We start from the raw sequence: 21,868 nt of genomic DNA, 5'->3' as shown, positions 1-21,868 counted from the left end.
ACTTACACCGTAGCATTTTATAAATCTATTTTCCTTTTTATACATAGGCAAAATAAGCTGAGTTCTTTTTTCCCCCATTTTTTTTAAATGATAATGTAATTTTTGTTTTTTCATTGTCTACATAAAGAAAATGCTTGAACACAGTTGCATTAAAAATAAAAATGTCTCAATTACACCAATAAACAGCATTTCAAAAGGATAAAGTGTGCTTCAAGTATGTGCAAAACATGTTTGTGAGAGGATTGGGTTTCCAGCCCCTCCACCCAACAACCACTGTAACAAGGCCTGCCAAACCAGGCCACTAACCTCTGCAGATGCAGATTAAATTATCAATGCAACTAGTTAAAAAGTTGAATATTAAATGAATGTATGAATCAATTACTAAAAAAACATTTTTCATCGTTTTTACCCCACAAATTACTGGCGTGATGTCATTTCCTGGCAGGGGCGGAAAATATCGGGCTATTCTCTTTAGTGTTTGCCCTGTCTACACTCACCCTCACTCTACCTCTTCCCCGTGTTTTCATACTAAACCAGTACAAAACCCCCTTTAAACAGGACGAAACCGAACAGACACTATAGTTTAACATCGTAACTCATGGAGTAAATCACAACCGGGGAGAAATAAACCTGAGGTGAGCTTTATTGAGCCGGCGTTTGTGTTACGTTAGATGCACGAGCTGCTAGTGTGTTAGCTCAAGCCATTCATTTTGATCTCTGGATCTTATTGCATACTGCTATAGCATCTTTTCCCAAGAAAACGCATAATATTATATAAACAGGCCTGATTTGCTTATGTCGTGCTTTTATGTGTATAGTATTTGTATGTGTATATCGCAGGTTTTGATACTTGTGCAAGGGTAGGAGGAGGAGTCTTGACCGCTGATATTTATTTTTCTGTGCATATTTCCAACTTTAAGTTCGCTTAAAACAAATACAGTTGACAGAGCATGTTAAAGTGCAGTAGGTCAAATAATATTGTACATACTATTTATTTTCAAGCTGTGCACGTTAATTCATAAAACAACCAGTTTAATGTTAGTGACAGTGCCTCACAGTGTAATGTTAATGCATAATTTATTTTGTAACAACTTTTTTGAAAGGGCGATGTCTTTTAATCTTTTGCTCTTAATCAGGTTTCCAGGAATTGTTAGCCAATAAGAACTTGTTGCCATGTTACTGTAATATGATGTTTTTCCTTCTTGACGTTTGGCATCATTGCATTAACCCCGTAAAGCCTGCAGGCTTTATTATTTCTAAGGCTTTTGAATGATCGATATGATCAAAACCTTACTGGAGGGAAAACTGTTGTGTACAATCTACTCCCTGCCTTCAGTCGTCTGATTGATAGGCTAGTTCATATTTTTTTAAGCAATCAAAAATAATTATAAAAAGCATTTTATAATTTTAAAAAATGCCTTCAGTTCAAACGTAAGAATAACTTTTTAAAATATTTTAAGTCAAACATTTACTGGACTAAAGCAGCTTAGGTTTACTTGATTATCCATACATAATTGGAAAATGTAAGTCAAAAATTTTGCCATCCACAATCAAAACTAGTACAGAGCTTTGATTATAAAACCATACTAAATAAGACCTATTATTAGGAGAGATATATTGGGAGTTTTTTTCCTCCTCAAATGTGAATTACATATTCTCCTATATCATACTATTTGAGCAGTAAAAAAAACACATTTTTGTTCAATATCTGTTTTTAATTTAAAACAATTGCACTTTTTTTTTAAGTTAACCCTAATCCTTTACAGGTTTAACTTGAATAACTCAAAATATTTGTGAATCATCTAAATTTAAAAGTTGCTATGTTTGAAAATCTTTTATTTACTCTGCTGATCACCATTCAATATTGTGGCAACAGTTCTGGAGTCACTGTTATGTTGTAATACTGATCCTGAATGTCACGGCAGTATTACATCACTGGAAGTTCTTCTGAGTTTTTGTTGTTTTGTTAATGAGTGAAAAAGAATGATTTCTTCACTCCAAACAAATCTAAGCTTACCAAATTCTTTATTAATATTATTATTTTGCTTTAGCACTGGTCTTCTTTTTTGGAAATGCAAATGTAGATTAATCTTTTGGTTACTTAAGCACAACATAGCTATGATAACTAATCATAATCCTTTTCATTTTTCTTCTCTTCAGGTTGAGCTTTGCAGTCATCCTTCATTCTACAATCTCACACTGTGTCAATCTCTTTCTTTCACATACAACCCTTCTTTGTGAAGTTCTCTTCCTCCCTGACTGCAAAGTCTTTACCTGCTCATTTAAACAACCCACCTTCCTACCAGCCAATCAGAATGTCACAGCTTCAGTTCCAGGCACCTGCCAACCCTGCACCCAGTGCTGCCCCTCTACAGCTGGCCCCGCCCCAACCTGGGTTCAGCATTCCCTGCGGCGCCGCTCCTTTACCCTCAGAGAGTGCCAGTCACCCGCTTCGAAACTCCGCCCTGCCTTCCGCCTCTGCCACGCCCTTCTGCAACCCAACAGGTGGGTGGAACTTTGCTCTGATCATTTTAGACAAAAAGCATCATCTAGGAGGTGACAATTTGTGCATTCAAATTATTGGGTTATGCCCATTACCCTATAGAAATCTAATATAGAAAGTTATTAATAACATAAAATCTGATAACAATTGTATAAAATCTCAGAACATGCTGAAAAAAATACCATACCATTCAAAATGTGTGGTCGTTAAGATACATGACGGTAAATGCAAAATATTTATGTATTTCAACTAGAGCCCGACCGATATGGATTTTTTGGGGCCGATGCCGATATTAACTCGAAAAGAGCCGATTTATAAGCCGATATTTTGATTTTAAAAATAAACTGGATATTAGACCCATTTCCTATAAACTGCACTTACACAACATTCAATAGCAAAATATCTGCCTGTTCTATGTATGTGGGCTTTATAAACCATTTTCCAGAAGGGATTATGTTAAAAAAAAGCCTTAGATTACAGTCTCAATGAATAAACAATTGCACATCAAAAGTATATATATTTTTAATGATCAAAAAACAGTCTGGTTTTAAACATTTAACACTTTTACTTTCTTCCAGTTGAAGCTGGTTTTAACAGTCTGTGTGTGTACTGTAAATAAATTATAATACTAAAGTTAAAGTATTTGCAGAAGTAGTCCCACACTTTGCTGCTACAGCATTCACCTTTTTTAGCCATCTGTAGGCAGAAAGAGAGACAGAGAAAGAATAAGCATGTGTATTAATAATATCACTATGTATCATTACTCATGTCATCATTAGAATTATAATAATAATAAACAGGGATCTCCTACATAGGCAAAAATTTGAAATATATATATTTTTTTATTTTTCAAGCAATAGGTATGACCTATTACCTACTTATATTTAACAATATTATTACAACATTTTCCTGTTATGTCTGTAAAGTTGCTTTGAAACAATATGTAAAAAAGAAAAAAAGCGCTTGTTCAGCTCACATTTATTTACATGTCCCCTCTTGTTTAATCATTTCTGACGCAGCTACTGTAGTTACTGTAACTACACTATTTGCTCTCACAGACACATTCACAACGGACCCGTACATCTTCTCTTCTCTTTGTGCAGTCTGAATCAAAACATCGTCATGCGCTGGCGAATGTAAAGTTAGCCTACTGTTACCGGAAGATTACGGAATCAATTCGAAGTTGAATGGTTAACGTTAGTGTCATGAACACACCGCTGTCAATTTTGAGAAGAACCACCTTCAAACAAGTTAATACCAAGTATTTAAGGGGCTTGCTAAAAAAGGAAGCTATATTAGCGTTAGAGTAACGTAACAGTTGTTGTTTTTTCGAGGCACGCTGTACATAACTTCTAGTCATTGACTACACGCGGCCACCTGCCACAGTTACGCGGTCATTATGTGCAGATATATTTAGATATATTATCTGCTAGGGATGGGATGATAACCGGTTTTATCGATAACCGTGATAAAATGTGCTGAAGGTTAGTAATATCGTTTAAAAATGAATTATCATTAAAACCGTGTTTGATTATCGCGGTTTTAATAACTCGCTATTAAATCATGTCCAGCCAGCAACAGTCTGACGCAAGCGCAGCGCACAATGTTTTTTTGTTTTTTTTTTCGAGAAGGAATGGCGAAAGTCAGTGACTTTTCTATGCTTTTCTATGCTTCTACACTTTTTATTGTAAGGAAGGAAATGCCACAGAATTTAATCTTTCTTTAAATTAAGTGCATAGAGTTGCTTGTTTTATTAGTTGTTTGTTGATTATTAAATATAAAACTTGCTGAAATGTTTTCAGTGTGAGCATCAACTATTTTTGAACACTTTCATCTCGTTTCAACAAAACCGTGATAATATTGATAATCGTGATAATTTTAGTCACTATAATTGTGATATTAAATTTTCATACCATCCCATCCCTATTATCTGCAGATATATTTAGAATAAGTTAAACACTAACGTTATAGTTTGACCTCTTATTAACGTTCGCGCTCTTCCACTGATAAACATGGTATTAGCTTTGTTGCTAATCTAATATAGCAATGCATTAGCGGCTGTAAGTGATGTTACAGAATATTTAGAAGTGATAATGATAGGACCGTTAGCTAGAACTACCACACTGTTTTTATATACAGTGTATGAACTTAATCTACAATCATTTCACATGACGAACGACAGACTCACCGTCAAAAGAGCGCACCTCCTGTGGCTTGGCTGATAGCTTTCTTCTGTAGTGGATTGCTGGCGCTGTTGTCAACTGGGGAGTTGCAGAGCTCCCTCTGGTGGGCAAACTATGCAACACTCATAACATGAGTGAAGCATGAGACTCTGTTTCTCATGTTTCATCGGCCGTTATAAACGCCGATGCCGATTTAAATGCAATTAGCTCATATCGGCCGATAATATCGGTCGGGCTCTAATTTCGACTTCCTCCCTATTCACCAAAAATATTGAGCAGCACAACTGTTGTCAATATCAGTAACAATAAATTATCAGTAGCAATAAAATCTGATAACAGTGGTATAAAAATGTTCTTTTTATATTAAACAAACTGAACAAATTTATGATTAAAATTAAAACTTTTATTCAGCCAGGATGCATAATATTAATCTTATTGCAAAATATTTATATTTTAAATAAATGCTGTTCTTTTTAACTTAATTTTCACTAAAAATATTTAGCAGCACACCTATTATCAACATGAATGATAATAAGAAAATTGTTTTTTAAGCAGCAAATCCGAATATTAGAATGATTTCTGAAGGATCATGTTACACTGATGATGGTAACTGTGACTGTGAGTAATGATGCTAGAAATTCAGCTTTGCATCTCAGCAATAAATTACATTTTCAAATATATTAAAATAGAAAATAGTTATTTTAAACCGTAATAATATTTCACAGTGTTACTGTTTTACTAAAATAAATTATCAAATAAATGCAGCCTTGGTGAGCATTAGAGTTTTTTTCAAAAACATAAAAAATAAATAAATACATTTACTGACTCCAAACTTTTGAATAATCTGGGCCTAGTTAGGCCCTGATAAGAAAAATAATTTCTTGGATTGTAAAAGTTGTCAAATATTTCCTTCTTGATTTAACCTTTCAATGTTGTCATCTAGAATCTAACATGGCAAACCCTAAAGAGAAGACCCCTATGTGTCTGGTAAATGAGTTAGCCCGTTACAATAAGATCCAACCTGAATACAAGCTACTCAGTGAACAAGGACCAGCCCACTCCAAGGTAAGACTTGGCGCTTTACTATATACGCAAACACACAAAACCATCTCATCCCACCTTCCTGAACTTTCTGATGTTGTGATGTGTTGGTCAGATTTTCTCAGTGCGGTTAACTCTGGGGGATCAGCACTGGGATGCAGAGGGGACCAGTATCAAAAAAGCCCAGCACTCAGCAGCAACATGTGCTCTCACCCAAACTAATCTCCCCAAACCTAATCACAGAAGCCCCCGCCACCCAGGCAAGAACCCAGGTGGGATCTACAAGGGCTCAGAGTGTATGTCCAATTTTTCCCTTTATCTTCTTAATTGAACATTTTCTCATCCTCACATATGTTCCTTTAGCTCAATTGGTAGAACATTGAGCTATCAAGCGCAATGTTGGGAGTTTGATTCCCCGGGAACACATGATAGGGTAAAAATTGATAGCCTGAAAGTCGATTTGGATAAAAGCGTCTGCTAAATGCATACATTTGTTTAAATTTAATTTATTTGTCTAAACTTGAATTGTATGAAAACGTGTTTCCGCCACAGAATAAACTAATAAAAAAGGTAAACTCACAATTCAGATTTGTTTCCTCAGAGTTGCAAGTCTGTATCTTACAATTCTGACTTTTTTGAGTTGAGCTCCAACCCTAATCAAACACAAATGACAATGGTGTTAAGGATACTTTAATGATAATTACTGGCAGGTGTTTTGGAGCAGGGTTAGAACTGAACTGTCCAGTAACAGCGTTTGCTTCATCTGTTACACGTACAGTCAGATTAACTACTCACCACGTATGAAAGTAGTTAATCGGACTGTACGTTTAACAGATGAAGCAAACGCTGTTACTGGGCAGTTCAGTTCTAGATTAGATTTTTACATTTTGGGTTTTATTTTATCCTTGAGGACATCCATTTGGTTTAATTTGTCTTTATTATGTGGTGTACAGTATATCATAGTTTTTGTGCATTTACAGTACCATACAAAATAGGTCAGTAAGATAAAAAATAATATTAAATAAATAATGAATGAATGAAATAAAATACAAAGTAAATATTTTTATTCATCAAGGACACAATGAATTTGTCAAAAGCTATATTTAAGACATTTACAGTGTTACAGGATTTTTAGGTTACACTTTACGTTAAGGTTATACTTTACACTAAAGTAAATTTTTTTACTTTAATAATTTCATTAGTAAACATGAACTAACAATGAAAAATACTTTTAAAGCATTTAAGGTTACACTTTACAATAAGGTGCCATTTGTTAACATTAGTTAATGTGTTAACTAACATGCACAAACAATGAACAATACATTTGTTACAATATTTATAAATCTTTGTTAATGTTAATGACAACAGTTATTCATTGTTTGTTCATTTTAGTCCACTCTGCATTAACTAATGTTGACATACATCTTTTGATTTTAATAATGTATTAGTATCCTTAATGTTCAAATATATTTACTAAGATCAATTAATGCTATAGAAGTGTAGTTCATGCTTAGTTCATGTTACCTAATGCAGTTAACTAATGAACCTTATTGTAAAGTGTTACCGTATTTATTAATCTTAATGTTAATTTCAACATTTACTACTAAATTATTGAAATCAAAATGTGTACATTGTTATTATTATATAATGTAATAAATACAAATGTTTTGCTCAGTGTTAACATTAAGCAATGCATTAACATTGATAATAAGAGGAAATGTTTCTTGAGCAGCAAATCATAATATTAGAATGATTTCTGAAGGATCAAGTGGCACTGAAGACTGGAGTTGCAAAGATAAAATTTACAGTGATAAATTAGTTTTAAATATATTAAAATGGAAAAAGGCTGTCTTAAACTGCAATAATATTTTACAAAAATAATGTTTTTACTGTAATAAGTTGAGCCTTGTGAATGTTAGCAGTGCAAGCAGCTGTTTGACTTGCTTCTCTCTCATTCAGATAATGTAACCCACACTGTGGAGCTTAATGCACTTTGTATGAAGTTGGGCAAGAAGCCCATCTACAAACCTATAGATGCCTACCAGGGGATGAGACCAGCATTCAACTACAACATCAGAGCACCAGGCCCTTATGCACGCCCCATGCAGCAGTATGCACTCTCTGTTTATTCCTATTTTATCCATTCTTTTTGCTTACTGAATTATGCACAATATATTTTGTTTTATATGATAGCCTTTTGTGATTGATTATATACTGTTTTGTTTAATTTTCTCTTGATCAGTTATTACTACCCATTTCCTCCTGTGGGGCCAGTACTGTACCATATGGAGCTGTCTATCGGTGGACAACAGTTCCACGGCAAGGGCCGCACACGTCAAGCAGCCAAACATGATGCTGCGGCTAAAGCTATCAAATATCTGCAGAAAGAGCCAGTAATGCAGCAAATAGCTGAGGTGAGAGTTCATGCTACTAATGCCGCGTTTCCACCGAAATTACCCGGAACATTTGTACCAGGAACTTTTTTTTCCCAGGAACTTTTTTCCCCCCCAGACCTGTTGCTTTCTGCGTTTCCACCGCGGTCTAAAGTACTGGGAGGATTAGGCAAATAGACTCGTGACGTAGGTCTGCGCGCGTTTCTCAATACAAAGTACGCTGATTTTGGACGTGCATCCTCGGTAGTTCAGACTTTGTGCATTCGACTCGGGAGTGTGATGACGCAAGTCCGGTAAATCTGCAAACAGCAGCTTACTTTATAACTTTAGTCAGCTGACCATTGCTACTGCAATTTTCCTCTCTGTATATTTACAATAAAACGAAATAGGATATCAAATACCACTTCCTCCTTTCGTTTTCATTTAAACATAATGAATGAGCTGCAGAAATGTACTTAGTTCAGGGATATGTGTATATATACTGTATACAGCCATTACAATGAAACGAAATATTATATAAATTTGCCTTTTTTATTTTCATTTTAACATATAGATAAATTGAATACAGACCAAAGATAACCTGTTAGATTTACCAAAAACGAATTATATTTTGTTTAATCACTAAAGAGACATCAGAGGCAGCGGCACACATCAGAAGGTCTAGCCGAGGTGAGGCTGCTCTCTGTGGATACATGAGCTCTGAGCTCTCGCTGATCGTGTGGAGCTCACCATCTCCGAGATCGGTGAAACTCATTTTAAAAATAGGCGCTCTCTTGATAAATAAACCACAGATTTGAGTTTTAAACAACTACATTCTCACCTGAAATACTTTTAAAATTACATTTCATGACACAATAACAGTAATATTTTGAAAATGATCCGAATAAATGATGGTTAACCCAAACAATGCTGCGTGAACTCAGCTCGCTTTGGCTACTGCAATTTTCCTCTTTGTATATTTAAAAATAAAACGAAATAGGATATCAAATACCACTGCCTCCTTTCATTTTCATTTTAACATAATAACAGCTGCAGAAATGTACTTAGTTCAGGGATATGTGTATATACAGTCATTACAATGAAACGAAATATTATATAAATTTGCCTTTTTTACTTTCATTTTAACATAGATAAACTGAATACAGACCAAAGATAACCTGTTAGATTTACCCAAAACGAATTATATTTTTTGTTTAACCACTAAAGAGACATCAAAGCCAGCGGCACATATCAGAAGGTCTAGCCGAGGTGAGGCTGCTCTCGGCCGATACATGAGGACTGAGATCGGCGAAACACATTTTTAAATAGGCTCTGTCTTTATAAATAAACCACAGATTTGAGTTTTAAACAACTACATTCTCGCCTGAAATACTTTTAAAATTACATTTCATGACACAATAACAGTAATATTTTGAAAATGATCCGAATAAATGGTGGTTGAACCCAAACAATGCTGCGTGAACTCAACCAATCTGGATGTTTAGTGCCCAAGTCCCGCCCCCGAAAGTTCCGGAACTTTGAAAAAGTACCACCTCGCCAGCAGGGACTTTCTGAGGGGCATTTTTAAGTTCCGGGTTCCTGCGGTGGAACCGCACCGAGTATCAGGCCAAAGTCCCTAGTTCCTAGGTAAAGTTCCTGCGGTGGAAACACGGCATAACATGATGAATGGGCTGTCAGTAATTTATTCTTGCAAAAGAGCTGTGAAATCTCGAACCTTATCTTGTAAATACAAGCAAAATACATTTATCTAATCTGTATTATTAAATTGTGAACTGAAAATGCATGTAACGTTCATCCTGTAGATGAAAGAAGAGCCAGTACAAGAAAACCTTAACAAATCAGAGATCAGCCAAGTGTTTGAGATTGCACTGAAGCGCAACATGCCTGTGAATTTTGAGGTATGCCATGATCCCATTATGCATAAGCTGCATATATATATATATATATATATATATATATATATATATATATATATATTGAAATTGCATGCTCCTGCATATAGATTTGTGATATCTCACAGTTATGCTGTTGACTTTTCTTTAACTGTCCTCACTATATACAGGTGCTTAAAGAGACTGGCTCTCCTCACTTGAAGAGTTTTGTGGTGCGGGTGACAGTGGGTGAGTTTTCAGGGGAGGGTGAGGGCAAAAGCAAGAAGATTGCCAAAAAACTAGCCGCCATTGCTGTCCTGGAGGAGCTCCACAAACTGCCTCAACTACCTGTCATCGACAAGATACCACTACGCATTAAAAAGAAAAGCAAGTCCATTATTAAGGTAGAAGATAACTTTGGCTGAGTTAGTTTGTTGGCTAGATTGTTGTGCTGATTTAGAACTCAGAAACGGATCACGTCTTTGCTAATAAATATTTAAAGTAATAGATTTTTAATAGTTTGGATTAAAATGTTACAACATTAATGTATTTAATAAAGTATCAAATTTAAGGTTTCTTTGTTTTGACAGTCCAAATGATCATTCATGTATGTGTATGTATGTTTATTTATGTATTTATGAATCTTTCACCCACTTTCAGCTGCAGACCAGTCCCGAGTACGGTCAGGGCATGAACCCCATCAGCAGACTGGCTCAGATCCAGCAGGCAAAGAAAGAAAAAGAACCCGAGTACACTTTAGTGACAGAGAGAGGACTGCCTCGACGCAGAGAGTTTGTCATGCAGGTACTCCATCAGAGAGAAGACTGTTCTCTGACTCAGCATTTTTATAACAGTTCAGTGCAGATTTTGTGTGAAGGTCATGTTCTTCTGGCTATCATTTTCTTCTACAGCCTACAAAATTGCTTCTTGTCAGAAGTGTTCCTGAGGAAGTTATGTATCCCCTATTACTTTCTGTGTTTTTTTTTCTTACTCAGGTGTCAGTTGCAGGTCAGAATGCGGAAGGAATGGGACCTAGTAAAAAAGTGGCCAAGAGAAATGCAGCCGAGAAGATGCTTGAGTTTCTGGGCTTCAAAGTGCCTCAGCCACAGCCACCCAAACCGGCTCTGAAAACCGATGAGAAGGTGAGTGCATGCTTATTAACAGCAGTTACTTTGTATTGAAAACATGGCTGAAGTAGTTTCATTGAGTTTTCAAACTGGGGTCCAGGGCTGATAAAGAGGGTTAATGAAAAGAAAAAAGATTTTACAAAATGTTTTTTTTAGGGCTGTCAAAGGTAAGGTGTGTACTTAATACATTAATGCAAGATGTGTAATGTAATGCTTTTTTAAACATTCACCAAATTTGATAATATGGGGCTGTCAAAGTTAAAGGGACAGTTCACCCCAAAATAAAAAATAACCCTATAATTTACTCACCCTCAAGCCATCCTAGGTGTATATGACTTTCTTCTTCCAGATGAAAATATGAACGGAGTTATATTTAAAAAATCTCCTGGCTCTTCCAAGCTTTAGCATGGCAGTGAATGGCTGATATTAAATAGTCCAGTTGAAGTCCAATAAACTGTGTCCATCCATCCATAAAAAGTTGCTCAAAATGTCTCCAGGGTTTAATGAAGGCCTCCTGAAGCGAATCTGTATTTAAAAAATTATAAACCTTAATCTCTAAGCGCGTTCACAAGAGAGTGGGGTTCCAGTAGTACTTAGGCGTAGTGTACTCCAGTGAGAAGTGATGAAAGTGGAAGTGCAGAAGAAAGAGCAAAACAAAACCCCGGTTACAAATTAGTTACAAAATGTCCTACATCATCTGCTAGAGTTAGAGATTATGTTTGATAAAGTTTTAAATAGGGATGCTTTTCTTATAAAATCTCATTGATTCACTTCAGGAGGCGTTTTGTAACCCCCCGAAACCCTGTGGAGCACTTTTCTTTTAATGATGGCTGGACGCCATTTATTGGACTATTGTTGGACTATTGAATATTCACCATTCACAGCCATAATAAAGCTTGGAAGAGTCAGGACATTTTTTACACCTTAAATGGCTTGATGGTGAGTAAAATATGGGGTAATTTTTGGGTGAACTATCCATTTAAGATGTGTACTTAATATATTAATGCAAGGTTTTTTTTTTTTTTACATTTGCCAATTTTGATATTACTATTTCAGCTTTGAAGATAGTGGTCAGTTATTTATAATTTTTTTTTACAGAACTAGTTTTTAACAATGAGCAAACACAATATAGTTTAGTGTTAAAAATATATTTTCTAGATAAGTTTAAAACTATTTGTTAAAAAAAAAATGTAGAAATATTTTGCATAACAATATAAAAACCTAGTATTTAATTTGTATTTTATAATATTGCACCTGATAATTTTATCACCCAGCAGAAATTATTCTGTTCTATTATATTCATTCATATCTATTTTTTTCATAAGGGGAACGTCATATTTTGGTTACTTTGGCATCAAAAATCTTTCACCGAAAAAGGAACATTAATTTTCATGTTACAGATCTTCTAAAACTTTCTTTCCAAGATACATTCCAAGAATTATTTCATGTTGAAGTCCTAGTGTAACTGTTAAACTACTTGTTTTATTTATCTTTGTAAAGACACCTGCTAAGAAGCCTGGAGATGGACGTAAAGTGACCTTCTTTGAGCCAGGCTCTGTGGGGAAGGCTGGTCTGGGTATGTGTCAGTTTTCATATTCAGCTGTCATAAATACTTGTATTGTATTAAAAGCTCATTGTTAATTTTAGTAAGTATTTCCTGCTTGCAATTGATTCTTATATTTCTCAAACCAGTCAATAAGGAGGAAGATTTCAGAATTCCCTTTCTCAGCCATCAGCAGCTTCCTGCTGGCATTTTACCCATGGTGCCTGAGGTGGCACAGGCGGTGGGTGCCAACCAGGGACCCCATGCCAAAGACTACAGTCGCACAGCTGCCCCCAACCCAGCCAAGACCACAGTAACTGCCATTATTGCCAATGAGCTGCTGTATGCTGGGACTTCCCCGACCGCGGAGGGTATACTGAAGACCAACAACGGCTTGGCACACAGACCCCACGGACCCCTTACCAGACCGTCTGAACAGCTCAGCTACCTGGCCACTGTACAGGGCTTACAGGTATTGAATATAACAATGAACACGCACTTATCTAACCCAATGATGTTGCTCAACCAATCTGTATCTTTTTTTTGCTTTTCTCTCTACAGGTTGAATACAAAGACTTTCCCAAAAATAACAAGAACGAGCTTGTGTCTCTGATCAACTGCTCCTCTCAGCCCCCTCTCATCAGCCACGGCATCGGCAAGGATGTGGAGTCCTGCCATGACATGGTAGGTACTATAATAATAATATTTAATATTAATATAAAAATAATGTCATATTATATATATATATATATATATAAGATTTTTTATTATTATTCAGCAAGAATGCATTAAATAGATTAAAAGTGATAGTGTTAATCAAAAGCCCCCCCCCCCCCCCCCAATTTCTTCTTTTCAGTTTTCACAAAAATATGAAGCAGTTTTCAACAATGATACTAAATTATTCTTATTAAAACAATACATTCTCGAAGGATTGTGCAGCTATTTTGGTGTCATTAATACACTACTAGTTTTTAATGTTTTAAATTAACTTATTTTTATTTTCTGCTTTAATTTTAATTTTAGTTACAATTGTATTTTTATTTTTGTGTAATTTTTTTGTTTTTAAATGTCTATTCGTTTTTTTTTTAGTACATTGTGTTAAACTTGGAAATTTTTTTTTTTAAATATCTTACTGATTCCAGACTTTTGAACGTTATGTGTTTGTATGTGTATATGTGTATCTATCTACTTTTACCTTGTTTACTGCAATGCATCTTTGTTTCATGACAGGCTGCTCTGAATATCCTGAAGCTCCTGTCAGAACTTGACCAGCAGTCTAATGAGCGAACAGCTAATGGACCAATGACAGGGTCAGTCTCAAATATTAAACAGTCTTATTGCTTTAAAATATTAGTTAGTTGTATAAATGTTGACATACAAGTGTCTGTTAATAAAGCACATAGCTAAAGATAGAGCTGATAAAAGAGTCTTTATTAACTGTATACATTGCAATAAATTTTGCACGTGTTTCCATAGGTGCAACAAACAAGACCTCGAGGGCGATGCATTATTACAACCGGCTAACTCAAGCACCATCAGAAAGACACTGGATGGCACAGTGTAAAATTGACTGCTTGATTGGTCGTTTTATTTGCGAAACACTAGAGAAATGTCAGAAGCAGAGTTTTGATTGGCTGCTCAAAAAGGCCTTTGAGTAATTCTTAATAGATCTTCGATCAAAAGAAGTTAAACTATTTAAAACAGTTAAACAAGGTCAAGAGATGTTGATGCTGTTAAACTGTTCACATGCAGTGATACATTTTTAAACGCTAAAGCTTTGGAAAAGTCGCCTCATCATATCCAGTGAAGTGGTGGTTTTGTTTTCGTTGTTAAATTGTAAAGCGATTATCGTGAAGTTTGACTCGAGTAGATTGGCTTTTCTTTGTTGCTCCAAGGAAGTCATGTTTTCAGTGTCATGATTTTGTTTGTTCTCGCTTTTATTTTTGCATTTATTTTTAACGTTGTATTATAGGAACCCAGCCATGTTGTTGTGTTAGCGCTGTTGTGAAGTGCATTATTAAACCCCACAAAGGATATGATGAAGTTTTCAGATACGTCTCTGCTGTGGTGGATTTTCTCCAGTGCTTTTTAGAGTTACAATGACGACCATTAACACTCTCACACACACACACACACACAAAATTACATTTCGTCTACATTTTCATGTAGGCCTGGGACAATGTTGTTGTGACTTCAGTGTAGAGTGTGTGGTGGTGTTTTTTGTTATGTGTATGGGAGCAAGTGAGTGAATGTGTTTCAAGCACGAATCTTCAGTCATGTCAGTTAAACTGATGCATTCTTCTGTCAGTGTTGACCCGGCCCATCCTCCTCCAGTTGCATCCTGTTTTCCTCATGGTATATGAGTAAAAATGATGTGCCTCTTGCACAAATAAAAACATGGTGTGTGTGTGTCTGCTGAAAAAATTATATTCTCAGGGATTCCAGTTATAGAAAACCTGTAAATATAAGGGAATTTTTAAATTGATTTAAAAGCCTAAAAAACTTTTTTAATTTTTTATTCTAGTAATTTTATTAATTAAATATTAAATATCAAAATAAAGATATTTAATAAATCTAAGAAATATTTTAGTTTTTATATATATATATATATATATATATATATATATATATATATATGTTATATTTTGTATAAATGTAATTAAGTGTAAATACAGATCTTTATATAATATAAATCATGTTTATATGTATATGTGTGTGTGTGTGTGTGTGTGTGTGTGTGTGTGTGTGTGTGTGTGTGTGTGTGTGTGTGTACACACACACACACACACACACACACGGATATCCTGTATAAATGCTTTGTTTTATAAACTATCAAATACAACAAACTCTTTTTCAGTGTAATGGGAAGCCAAGGAAAAACACATGCATATATATATATGTATATATTAGAAGATGTTCATGTAATTTCAAACATTGATTAACCCACACATCCATAGTAATATAAACTAAGCAACATTAAAAGAATATCACACATTAGTTGCTGCAGCTGTTTAGAAAAGACCAGTCAGATCTGTAGTGTTCCAGATAATTAAGCAGCCTTTCTGGCACCATTGGATGCTCTTTTCTTCCTCGTGCTCTCCGTGAATGAGTACATGGTTGTCTAAACACTGAAAGTGATATGTCACTGCACTGGATTCCCATGGAAACAGGCTGCAAAGACAACAAATATGTAATTTAAGTGAAATACTGATGAGTGGGGCATTAAGGTATGCTCTTTTAAAAATAACATGAATGTGTGGTGCCATAAATGAGGCAAAATTGTATTTACTGTGGTGCCGATGTGAATGGAAATAAGAGTGTAAGTCAAGCATGTTGATGTTGGTCTGTGCTCATGCTTATGCTGTGGTCAGGGGGAGGTAGGTCAGTCTGGGGATGCACACTAGCGGCTGGTCTCTGAGAATGGCATTTATGGCCTGTGTTAGGGCTCCAGTGGCGGCAGGATCAGTTCAGCCTCCTCCCTGCAGGAGTAGAAAAACAAGAGTCAAGTACTACAGGTCCTTCTCAAAAAAATTGCATATTGTGATAAAGTTCATTATTTTCCATAATGTAATGATAAAAATTAAACTTCCATATATTTTAGATTCATTGCACACCAACTGAAATATTTCAGGTCTTTTATTGTTTTAATACTGATGATTTTGGCATACAGCTCATGAAAACCCAAAATTCCTATCTAAAAAAATTAGCATATCATGAAAAGGTTCTCTAAACGAGCTATAAACCTAATCATCTGAATCAACTAATTAACTCTAAACCCCTGCAAAAGATTCCTGAGGCTTTTAAAAACTCCCAGTCTGGTTCATTACTCAAAACCACAATCATGGGTAAGACTGCTGACCTGCGAGAGGGTAAGACACAGAAAGAAATTTCTGAACGAATAGGCTGTTCCCAGAGTGCTGTATCAAGGCACCTCAGTGGGACGTCTGTGGGAAGGAAAAAGTGTGGCAAAAAATGCTGCACAACAAGAAGAGGTAACCGGACCCTGAGGAAGATTGTGGAGAAGGACCGATTCCAGACCTTGGGGGACCTGCGGAAGCAGTGGACTGAGTCTGGAGTAGAAACATCCAGAGCCACCGTGCACAGGCGTGTGCAGGAAATGGGCTACAGAGAAGCAGCACTGGACTGTTGCTCAGTGGTCCAAAGTACTTTTTTCGGATGAAAGCAAATTTTGCATGTCATTCGGAAATCAAGGTGCCAGAGTCTGGAGGAAGACTGGGGAGAAGGAAATGCCAAAATGCCTGAAGTCCAGTGTCAAGTACCCACAGTCAGTGATGGTCTGGGGTGCCATGTCAGCTGCTGGTGTTGGTCCACTGTGTTTTATCAAGGGCAGGGTCAATGCAGCTAGTTACAGGAGATTTTGGAGCACTTCATGCTTCCATCTGCTGAAAAGCTTTATGTAGATGAAGATTTCGTTTTTCAGCACGACCTGGCACCTGCTCACAGTGCCAAAACCACTGGTAAATGGTTTACTGACCATGGTATTACTGTGCTCAATTGGCCTGCCAACTCTCCTGACCTGAACCCCATAGAGAATCTGTGGGATATTGTGAAGAGAAAGTTGAGAGACGCAAGACCCAACACTCTGGATGAGCTTAAGGCCGCTATCGAAGCATCCTGGGCCTCCTATTAAAAACACTTTTCTTTTATTGGTCGGATGAAATATGCTAATTTTTTGAGATAGGAATTTTGGGTTTTCATGAGCTGTATGCCAAAATCATCAGTATTAAAACAATAAAAGACCTGAAATATTTCAGTTGGTGTGCAATGAATCTAAAATGTATGAAAGTTTAATTTTTATCATTACATTATGGAAAATAATGAACTTTATCACAATATGCTAATTTTTTGAGAAGGACCTGTATAAAGGGTTATTTACTGTAATGTTCACTTTCAGTGTAGTGATTTACCCTACACTTAATTATCTTAGTGTGACTTTACAATGCAATTAAAATACAATGCAATATATTTACTAAAAATTATATAAACGTAAGCATTACTGTTATATTTTTGCTATACTCTGCAATAAGCAACTAAGTAATAATGTTCAAAAGTTTGGAAAATCTTAAGGCTTTATTTTAAAATAAATGAATACTTTTATTCAGCATGGAAGCATTAGATACTATTATTAATGTTAATCAGCAAGGATGTTTAATGTGTTCATTAAATAAAGTTATATAAAGGTAAAAAATAGTTATATTTATGCTATGATTTATAAAATACACTACTGTTCAAAAGTTTGGGATTAATACCTTTAAAAATGCATTCAATTGATCAAAAGATTTCTATAAAAAGAAAGTTTTCTACACAAGATTTCAGTTTCAAATAAATGCTTTCATTTTCAACATTCTGTTCATCATAAAATATTTAAACAAATGTATAACAGTTTCCACCAAAATGGAAAAATCTGCAGAACTGTTTTCAAAAAAATGTTTCTTGAGCAGCAAATAAGCATATTAGAATGATTTCTGAAATATCATGTCACACTGAAGACTGGAGTGATGATGCTGAAAATTCAGCTTTGCATCAAGAATAAATTACATTTTAAAATGAATTAAAACAGAAAATGATTCATTAAAATTGTAATAACGTTTCACAATACTGTAGTTTTGATCACATAAATGCAACCTTTGTTGAGCATAAGAGACTTATTTCAAAAACATTAAAAAATCTTACCAACCCCAAACTTTTGAACATTAGTGTATATAGAAATTGTGGGAGTTTTCCTTATTTAAATTCCCTAACCTAGACCTACATCACCACCTCGGGTGTGCATTATTTAAATTCAACAGCCCGTCACCAATTATTCCTTACATATGGTACCTAATGGTTGTCCATGATGTATGTTTTTTCTAGTATGTTAAAGTTTTCTTAACAAAATTACAATTATAAAATACATTTTCAAATGCTCGAATGATAAATCAAAGGCTAACATGTAATTTCATGTCCTTATTTAGGGTAGCATTACTATAAGAAAAAGTAAGTTCAGCATAACCCTTAAAACTATACTTCAATATTCAAATGATAGATCAAATACTAGCACTGCCAATGGCATGGATTTGATTCTCTGGGATAAAAAGTAGATGTACTGTAAACTGTATTGTGTAAAAATGTCTGCCGCTTGAAGGCATCCAAATGCAAAGAACCATACTTACATCTTTCTTTCTTTCCTTTATTATACAGGTGGAAATGTATTTTTGGCTTCACAACTCATCAAAACAAGCATGGTACAATAGAAAACACTCCACACAACAACCCTAATAATGTAATGATGTAATGAAGAAACAAACTCATCTACATCTTGGAAGTTGGATGGACTGAGGATGAGTATCTTTTCAGCACATTTTTCACATTAAACTCTGCAGGACAGTGGCCCTCCAGGAGCAGGAATGGACACCCCTGTGACACCCCCTATATAAAAATACCTCACTAAAACTGTTTAACATTATTATTATTATTTTTTAACAATCATTATTGTTGATATACTGTGATTTTAAACTATACTCTGAAAAAGCCACACTAATACATAACTAAGTTCCCTAAACCACAAAAACAATCCATACACCCTAAAATTCCTCAAAGCCAGGTGGATCCCCATATATATGTGAAAAAAAAACAAGAAAGTTGTGACATTTGCCAAATATGGTTACCCATATTCAGAATTGGTGCTCTGCATTAAACCCATCCAAGCGCACACACACAGCATTGAGGAGCAGTGGGCAGATCCAGCACCCCGGGAGCAACTGCGGGTTCAGTGCCTTGCTCAAGGGCACTTCAGCCATGGGTACTGAAGGTGGAAAAGAGCACTGTTCATTCACTCCCTCCCATCTACAACTCCTGCCAGCACAGAGACTCGAGTCCAGCTCTTTAACCATTAGTCCACAGCTGCCCTGATATTCATGTGTACATGTATAAGTGTCACAAACAAAATCAAAACTCAGACACATCATGTGCCCATTTACCTCACAAAACTATTTAAGTCCCTGTCTTTGCATATGAGACATGGGAATGTGAATATATGAGGCCCTACAGCAGTGCATATGGTATTGTTCTTTCTGCATGAATAGCCTCTAGCTATACAGGAATTCATTTAATTCTCTCTTTTCATGTGTTTCAGCATCAATGGGCAATACTGGCCAGATAAGGAAACATTGACGAGGGTCCTCAACCATAAAAAAACTGCACTAACAACTGTATATGCAAAAAAAAAAAAAAATGCAATTTTATTGCATATAAATGCAAACTATTTTAAGTCAGTCATTACCTGCAATCTTTGTCATTTACACAGTCCATGATTTCTGAAGTCCCTATTCTTTGATTTTAGGTGAACTACTTTAACTTTGCTCCGATTTTTTAACTTTGAGTTCAACTCACCTTAAAGTGACTTGACATACAGCCAAGTTTGGTTACCAATACTCAGAATTCATGCTCTGCATTTAACCCATCCAAAGTGCACACACACAAACACACACACGGAGCAGTGGACAGCCATTTTTTTGGCACCTCAGTCGTGGTATTGCCAGCCCAAGTCTCGAACCCACAAACGCAATATAACATACGTTTTCAGAGGTGTATAAAGTCCTTACTTAAGGAAACGTTATGTTTTTATTACCTTAGATTGAGCGATTTTTATCTAACGTTACATAAACCGCGGGTCCCCTACATGGAAGTCGCCACTATGTTTCTACTGTAGCCCTAAATGGTCAAACTGCTCTACACCGTAGCTTCTCGGGAGGGGTGAGCGGTGGACTGGGCCGTTGGTTGCAATTCGCAACCTCACCGCTAGATGCCGCTAAAATTTACACACCGCACCTTTAAAGGAAAAGTTAAAGGAACATTTGCTGAAGTTTTACTCACCATCAGGCCATCCAAGATGTTGAAAAATTTGTTTCTTTATCAGAACAGATTTGGAGAAATTTAGCATTATCACTTGCTGTATCCTCTGCAGTAAATGGGTGCCAAACAGCTGATTAAAACATCACAAAAATCCACGTGACTCCAGTCCATCAATTAACATCATGTGAAGTGAAAAGCTGCATGTTTGTATACAAATCCATCAAGACGTTTTTAACTTCGAGTCGTTTCTTCCGACTAAAATATTCTGTCCATACTATTGCTGCAGTGAAAAAGCAGTGGTGTACAGTAATAAAGTATTTTTTTTTTGTTACAGATAAGTTACTTGAAAAACTCTTATTTCACTACATTCCAAAGATCGTACTTTTTAACATTACATAAAAACAACAACAACAACATACAGTTACTGCTTTGAAATGAAGAAATCATCACATGTCCCGAGACGCAAAAGCTGTGGTCGAGTCATGAACGAACTGATTATTTTTAATTAACCTGTTAACTTTGTTCACAAATCGCACCAAACGATTAATTCACAAATTCCACTGATCCGATCGCAGTTGTTCTCGAGTCAACAACTCACTGATTCAACTGATTCATTCAGAGCGAGTCTCTAATGTGTGAACTGGATTCACAAGTCTCTGAAAAGAGCCGCGGGGATCCCCCGGTGATGCCGCGAAAAGTAAGTTACTAAAGTCGAATTTTAGGATTGTTGTAACTGAAAGACATGCTGGGTAAAATACCGCCACTCTGACAAAAAAAATGCTTTATACATTTGGAGCAAAATCATATTTCAGGCAGTTTTAGCTTAAAATGAAAAATACATATAGCTAATCCCCAACAGGCCTTATTCTCATATTATAGCGATGTTCTGCCAAACGACAAGCTTTAAAACACGTTTTTTCTTACTGCTGAAAATTATATCACTGATAGTAAAATTTTCCCTCCCTCTGGTAACATTAACTTGCATGCAGTGTAAGCTTCACGGTGAATATTTCTACATCACTCTTGTCAAAGTAGTCTATAGCAAAAAAAACTAAACAAAAAAACAATAGGCTATATTACATTACTTAAATAGCCTGTATAAAATGTCAAAATAAAAATTCATCAATCAGGACTTTTTAATTAAGTACATTAAAAAAATCAAGTACTTTTGTACTTACACTAAAGTAAAATTGAAAAGGAGTACTTTATATTTTTACTGGAGTAATATTTTATTATGCATATCTGTTCTTTAGTGAAGTACTTGATTAGTGCACTTCGACCACCACTGTGAAAAAAAAATTCATCTGACCCAGTTCAACATGCACAGATCACAAGCAAAAACAGTCCAAAACA

At 35.6% G+C, this 21,868-nt stretch overlaps 1 protein-coding gene across 2 annotated transcripts; it reads left to right on the top strand.

Annotated features, from left to right (window-relative positions):
- Nucleotides 1-446: 446 nt before the first annotated feature.
- LOC132151630 (double-stranded RNA-binding protein Staufen homolog 1-like) lies at nucleotides 447-15,070 on the top strand. Of its 2 annotated transcripts, none has more exons than XM_059559882.1 (15): nucleotides 447-635; nucleotides 2,161-2,505; nucleotides 5,630-5,751; nucleotides 5,843-5,999; nucleotides 7,687-7,837; nucleotides 7,970-8,141; nucleotides 9,923-10,018; nucleotides 10,183-10,395; nucleotides 10,652-10,795; nucleotides 10,987-11,133; nucleotides 12,619-12,694; nucleotides 12,811-13,133; nucleotides 13,223-13,345; nucleotides 13,892-13,971; nucleotides 14,138-15,070. In XM_059559882.1, the coding sequence occupies exons 2-15, from the start codon at nucleotides 2,316-2,318 to the stop codon at nucleotides 14,223-14,225; spliced, it is 2,082 nt and encodes a 693-aa protein (XP_059415865.1). In that variant the 5' UTR covers nucleotides 447-635; nucleotides 2,161-2,315; the 3' UTR covers nucleotides 14,226-15,070. The 2 variants fall into 2 exon arrangements, with proteins under 2 accessions (XP_059415865.1, XP_059415864.1); XM_059559881.1 differs by having other exon boundaries at nucleotides 5,843-6,023.
- Nucleotides 15,071-21,868: the final 6,798 nt, after the last annotated feature.

This window comes from Carassius carassius, chromosome 10 (assembly GCF_963082965.1).
Source record: "Carassius carassius chromosome 10, fCarCar2.1, whole genome shotgun sequence".
NCBI classification, from domain to species: Eukaryota; Metazoa; Chordata; class Actinopteri; order Cypriniformes; family Cyprinidae; genus Carassius; species Carassius carassius.
This window is presented reverse-complemented; position numbering and strand designations above follow the sequence as displayed.